General features: G+C 41.8%; 1 protein-coding gene across 1 annotated transcript in view; it reads right to left on the reverse strand.

Annotated features, from left to right (window-relative positions):
- Positions 1–2,194, reverse strand: part of LOC101861348 — a 24,523-nt gene extending 22,329 nt beyond the window's left edge. Inside the window, exon 1 of the mRNA XM_005094509.3 lies at positions 1,944–2,194. Within this exon, the coding sequence (XP_005094566.1) occupies positions 1,944–2,079 (136 nt within the window). The 5' untranslated portion in view covers positions 2,080–2,194. The remainder of the gene's footprint in view (positions 1–1,943) is intronic.
- Positions 2,195–7,102: the final 4,908 nt, after the last annotated feature.

Genomic DNA, 7,102 nt, shown 5'->3' on the forward strand with positions numbered 1-7,102 from the left:
GGTTTCATCGAGAGCCAAGTGAAACTCGTGAAACGTACCTTAAAAAAGGCATTTGAAACATACCAAGACCCATACCTGAGCCTTCTTGCTCTGAGAACAACACCAATCAACAACAGCTTACCGTCTCCCGGACAAATGCTTTTCAACAGACAACTGCGAGACACAATGCCAAGAAAGATACATCGCGCTGCAAACAATGAACAAATTGAGAAAGGACTAGAGAAAAGGCAGGAAAAACAAAGGCACTACTATGACCAACACACAAAGATCCTGCCGCCTTTATCAAGAAATGAACATGTGACAGTTCAAAACGCAAAAACAAAAAATTGGGAACCTGCAATCGTCACCGAAAAAGTCTCGTCACCGAGATCGTATGTCATAAATCAGCACGACACACGAGACCTACGCAGGAACAGAAGCCAAATCCGTTCTGTTCCTTCCCCCAGACAAGTTCAACGTGAACCACCAACTGACCCACCTGCACAACCCCCAGTGACAGAACAAGCTGCACCTTTACTATCACCACCTGCACCCAGAAGAAGTGGAAGAAAGATCAACGCTCCACAACGCCTCGATCTTTAAAAACCTCAAATTCATACTCATCGGAACCCTCCACGTCTTTTATTTTTTTTCTTAAATGGAGGAAGAATGGTCAAAAGGATTAGCCTGATGCCATTTCTATGCAAACATGTAGATGTGTAGTTCGCAAACACCTACATAAACAAGTGAAAACATACTACCCATGCAAACAGCAGATACAGATCAAGAGAAATGGAAGGAGAGAGGTTTCAAATCACACAAATAAACAACACACTAGGAAGTGAATATGGCCATTCATTCATTTTTTTCAGCTTCAATAAACTATACCTGGTCCTGACGTGCATGACTGTGAAGTCCTCGGCACATGAACATGAACAAGTGTGGGAATCTATCCCGTGACTAGTAGAACTCTATTGGACAATATCTCCATAGAACTTAATACACAGATATTTGGACATTAATTTACTAGACAAGTACCGTGGAGGCTAATTTTCTCATCCCCAAATCAATAGCATAACATTGCATTTTATACAAATCTACCCTTAGGAGAACTTCAATCCTTACGATATATATACACCGCTATAGATTATATAATTTTTTTTTTACAGAAAAGGGGATGTCATGATATTTTAATGTTTACCGTACACGACTTCATTGTTATACTACCCGTGTTCCAGTGACCTTATAACCCCCTCGCTTTTAGTTTCCTCTTAGTCTTTGTTCTGTTCGCACTTCGAGTCTGTGTCCCGGCCGCTATACATGATGAGCCATTAAACCTCTGTGCCTTATCCGCTGTGTTCTGTTGTCGATCATTCCTTGTACTTGTGTATGTGTATACAAACACGACATACCCGACCCGATCGTGTACGTGGGAACCCCCTGTAACATTCCATTCAACTGTTTCATAGTGGTCTCACTTTACTTTTACAAAATTCCTCCCAATATAGAAAACTAATCTAGATCTTGATAAATAATAATTCTCTCTTATCCAGTTGTAAGTTTTGTCCAAACACTTGCCAACAGCAACCAAGAAAAGCTAATCACACATTATTAGAGACCTGCTAACGTAAATAATATTTTGCTTAGTCACGTCGTTTACATACCCTCTGGAACGGTCTGCCTAGATTCTATATCTAGATCTATATTGTGAGGATAGCCACTGTGCTTCCCTCTATATTCGCCTAGATTCTACTAGATTTCTAGATCTATCTGTAACTCAGGTTGTGACAGTGATAAACTAGGCCTAGATCTAGATCTACATCTAGATTCTAGATCTAGATCTAGAGTCTAGATCTCTAGATCAAGAATCTTGATGATAGAGTAGAGTCTTTAAAAGTACTATTTAAGGCTAAGAAGGCAATGAAGAATGATGAGAAGCCCTCGACTCCACAAGTCCAACTTACGTGACGAGGAACCAGCGGGCAACCATTTCACAAAGGTAGACAAACTAGATCTATGAAGAGTCTGTGATCTGATGATTGCATGCCGAACAGGACACAGATGATGCGAAATGACAACAACTGTCCGGAGCGCCGACATTGTGACAGTATTGCGGGTCAACAGGCAACAGCAACAACAGCCAACAGCCAGCACTTCTCGCTTGTCGCTGCGGCTTGTTTACATCTAGGTCATGCGTATTTCGTTACTTGTCTCCCTTTGACATTTTTATTTTTACACCCAATTCACAGTTTAGTGCGAGTTCACGCTATTTCGATTTACATACGGTTTTGTGTGATCTGCTGGATGGCGGCTTCGGTCTGCTCTGCTCGAAGTTGAATGGTAAAGGCACAAAATCGTAACAGACCATAGCTCGTCCGACACATAAATAGCATAGTATTTTGAGAATAATACTTTTTGATAGCATTTACTTGGAGCCTTATAACATTCCGGACATTGTAAGTCGATGTGAAAGGGCGCTTTTCTATCAGGCAGGGCGTCCTTTTTTCTGCACACCTCCATCTGAGGTTGAAAATAAACATTAAACACAGTTAAGGAACATCTGCAGGTACACCAAAATCCCAGGAGTCTCACGGAAAAGAAAGTTATATGGAGTGTTACGAGTTAGCGGACTGAGGAGTAGGGCTTAACAGTAACAGAATGAATAGGTAAATGATATTGTTGTTGTTGTTTTTGTTGTTTCTGTTGCTGTTTTTGTTGTTTCTGTTGCTGTTTTTGTTGTTCCTGTTGCTGTTATTGTCGTGGTTTTTTGTTGAAGTTATGGTACTGCCAGGCCTGACTTTCAAGTACATTGAATCTAAGCGTTCCTTAAAGAAAATGTTAAGAAGGTGTGAAAAACGGGAGCATTTTTTTAAAACGATAATGATAAGGATACGGACATGGTAAAGTAATAAGGTGTGGTGTGAAATGAAAGTCCTGAAATGCTATGTTTGGTCAACCCTTCTATGTGGCTGTAAATGCTGGACAATCACTAAAGACAGTGAAAATAAAATAGAGGCAACAGAAATGTGGTTACTTAGGAGACTGCTAAGAGTATCGTGGAAGGAAAAAGAAATCAAATGAGGTAGTGCTTGATGAAGCCCACGTGGGACGCTCAATGTTAAAAACAATCAGGAAACGACAAATGCAGTTTTTGGGACACCTGAATAGACATAAGGGTCTTGAACATCTAGCTCTCACTGGAAAAATTGAGGGCAAGCGAGGCAGGGGTAGGCCCAGAACAACATACTTAGGGAACCTAAACAAATGGGTAACAGGGGAAAATCAGGGAAACGTAGCTTTTCTGAGAGCATCCGAGCAAAGGAATGAATGGAAAATCATGATCGCCGATGTCTGTCGCAGATCTGGCACTGGATGATGATGATGGTGTGAACATCCACAATAAGAGTACGGCACGAGGGGAAAGAACCATTGGTGACATATCGTGCTTACTTGATTGAGAGGTTCCTTCCCTTGACACCGTCCCCAGAGAGTATTTAATTATATTTAAGAGTCTCTGCTGTCCCTGAACTCACCATAAAGACGTATTAATATCCATTTTAATTTATTGATTTTTCCGTATATTAATTCCAGAACACAAAGAAGGCCAACTACATCATGTACTTTATCAACATCGCCATTGCTCGTTGTCTCTCCAGTTTACGAGTGTCTTGTTGTCCAGTGCTGCTCTTGAAGACGTTCAGATCAAGTGATAGGGTAGCGTCAGTGGTAGGTCTCGTTGTTTTTTCTTACCCAGTGTTGTTTCTGTCCTTTTTTTTTTGTAAGTGCTTTACGGCCCTCGCAGCTGCAAAAGGTCACATGAGCGCACGGGACACAATAAACATTTTCAGTTGGTAGGGCATTTTGAGTTTGGCCCGGGTGGAGGCCGAAGCCTACTCTTATCGATTTTCGACCACCAAGGGATCTGTAACGTGTGCAACCTGCACACTAGGCGTAGATCTTTACTACCATAAGATCAGGGGTGTAGCTCAAAAGACTTCATCTCTCCCTGCTGTAAATGACCGTCACCGTGTTGATCTTTTTCTCTTTCCTCAATTAGAAGCAGCAGACTGGAAACATTCCCCTTTTTATTGGTTTGTGGACATTCTAGGGGGACTCTCGTGACCTAACTACAGGTTAAGGTGTTCGCCTCTCATTCAATAGGTCCCAGGTTCGAATCCGGATAGTGACAGAAAATTTTCTTATCCAAACTTTCTCCTTTCACACCCGTTCCTGCTCTTTAACAATGTTATACCGTCTGCTTTCGTCTCCAGTTTCTTCCCCCACCCCTCACCTCCTTTACCCCCCCCTCCTCTAGGCTCCTGACTCTTTCTGCAACCTTTCTACTGTTTCCTCTTGGTCCCTACTGTCTTTCAGCCACGCCCCTGATCTTATGGTCGGAAAGATCTACACCAACCCTTCTCGGACAAGGGCGAACATCTCGGAGGTTCCTGGTGAAGGTGCGCACTTAAAGACCCCTTGACTGTCCAAGATAGATAAGAGCAGGCTTTGACCGTGACAAGGCAAAATTCCAAATTTCCTACCAACAGAACATGATTGGTGTGTCAAGCGCACTTATATGACTTTATGCAGTTGCGAGCGCGCCGTAAAACACTTACAAAAAAAGGGACATTCTAGATGTTTGGTGGACATTCTAGATGTTTGATCGACATAATGTTAGAATAGAGAGGCCTACTTGTTCGACATTCTAGATACTTGATCGACATTATAGATATTTGGTGGACATTCTAGATGCTATGATTGTGAACATGTAGCTTAGTAGTAAATCTAGGCCAATGCGTGCTAGAACATACAGACCGCCGTGTTATGTTTCTTCAATTAGTGTAGCGCTCTCTATGTGCCTTCACCCATGCACCCGTCTCTTCCATGACAGCACCTGACAAGAACAATGTTTGTACAAAAAAGTGTTCATTAGTTCATAGTTTTCTTGTTTACGATCCAATTGAAACCAGAGCTGAACAAAACTAGAATTACATCCGGCGGTCATCCGGTTTACCTTGATTTCATTTTCATGACTATTATCAAAGACAATTTAGCGCTGGTTGACATGACTGGGGCTCAAAATATCTAAGCCTTATATTCAACTTATTGGGGATGCGCATTTCTGTCATTCGGAAAAGCTTGAAGACACTATGGAGAAAGGCATAACTTGATTATTCAATTGCTTGAAGACACTATAAACAAAGGCATTATAACTTATTGTTGGTTCAAAATTTTTTACATTGCTGTTATCTTCTTCTGAAATTTCAGAGAGCAGGCAACAACATGCACATTATGAAATGCAAGTTGACGTTTTCAGTTTGTGTGTGATGGTTTAAAAGGTGCAGCAACGTCCTCATAGAGTTAAGAAAATAGTCTGCATTGCATTTTAAAAAAACCAAAAAACCAAAAAAAACCCAACAGTCTACAGTGCATTACTAAGAAAAGCAGTCTGTGCTGCATTAACAACAAAAATAGTGTACATTGCATCAACAACAAAAACATGTCAGTAGAAATTAGCGGTCTTCCCAGCGCCCCTGTGTCAGAAACCGTTGCACAAAGAATATTTCCTAGATTAGACATCTATATTATATGAAAGCCATTGAGATTTTTGTCCGAATGTAAATACATCATGTATAAACTTACGCCCTATCCAGGTGTCGCCGAGGGAAGCATGCCAGTTTGTCACAGGCCTCGACTGCGCTCTGCAAGATGGAAGTTATCACTGACTCTCTCAAAAAGAGTAAACGAATGATTGATTGACTGTATGAAGTGAATTTCATTTTTAAATTGTTTTTTTTTTTTACGAAAGAACATTCATTGTTGAAAATTTACAAAGTAATTCGCTTTGATTTGCATACAAAAAGGAAGAAATATTGAACAACACTAGCTGAATTTACATTTATTTTAGAGGAACTATCTCTACACCACCAATTTGAAGATGGAGAATAAAACAATTATGTTACATTTACAGTGCTAAAATGCTGTAATTTTGACTACCATCAATACTCAAACACACTAAAAAATTAATGAAATTGTGACAAACTGGGCCTGTGACAAACTGAGGCATGCCAATTTGTTACAGGCCCCAGTTAGTTGAGTTAGTCACAGGCCCTAAAGTCCCTCTAAAATTAAAATGTCAATTTAGTTTGTGTTGTTCAATAGTTCGTCCTTTTTGTATGCAAATCAAAGCAATTTTAAATTACTCTGTAAAATTTCAAAAATGAATGTTCTTTCGTTTAAAAGAAAAAAGAAAAAGAAAATTCAATTCATAGTGGGCCTGTGACTAACTGGGCCTGAGACTAACTGGGTCTGTGACTACATGGGCTGGGCCTGTGGCTAACTGGGCCTGTGACAAACTGAGCCTATGACAAACTGTAGTTTGTCCAGTGACAAACTGGGCCGGTGACAAACTGGGCTTGCCACTCACTGGGCCTGTGGCAAACTGGGCAGTCCCCCGCACAGAGCTACAGTAATGCCCATTGCCCATAATGCTTCCTCGGTTCACGCTCATGATCTCTGTCATCGAAAGAATGAAAACATCAGAAAATGGCTTTTGAACTAAGTGCACAGCTACTCTGCTCGAGATGTAAGTACATGAGAAATTGACCGATGCATACATAGAGGCAGACAGAAGGCAGTAAAGGAGAGAGAGAGAGAGAGAGAGAGAGAGAGAGAGAGAGAGAGAGAGAGAGAGAGAGAGAGAGAGAGAGAGAGAGAGAGAGAGAGAGAGTGTTTAATAGATATAGAGGCAAACAGTCTTACATTCAGACAGACATACTGACAAGTAGACTTACATACAGGCAGGTAGACAGAAAGAGGGGTGGGGGTGGTGGGAGGGGATAATATGCGAAGTGGCGCGGCGACAGATGAAATCAAGATGTTGCCTGTAGGACAGACGGTGTGGGAGTTTCCCACAGCCCCGCCTCAAGGCCCGGAGCGGACCCCGCGGTATGAGATCATCGCCTTCCTCAGTCTCTGGTAACCCATGACTACCCCCGCGTCACTTCCGGTTCTTGCCCGAGAGATTCTGGTTCTCCGTTCCTTCTTTATCGTTCTCTTTCCTTCCTCTCAGCAGTGTGCTCACAGGTTGCTTTGCCATGCGTATTGGGGGAGGAGGGGGGGG

This window comes from Aplysia californica, unplaced genomic scaffold (genome assembly GCF_000002075.1).
Source record: "Aplysia californica isolate F4 #8 unplaced genomic scaffold, AplCal3.0 scaffold00083, whole genome shotgun sequence".
Lineage (NCBI taxonomy): Eukaryota > Metazoa > Mollusca > Gastropoda > Aplysiida > Aplysiidae > Aplysia > Aplysia californica.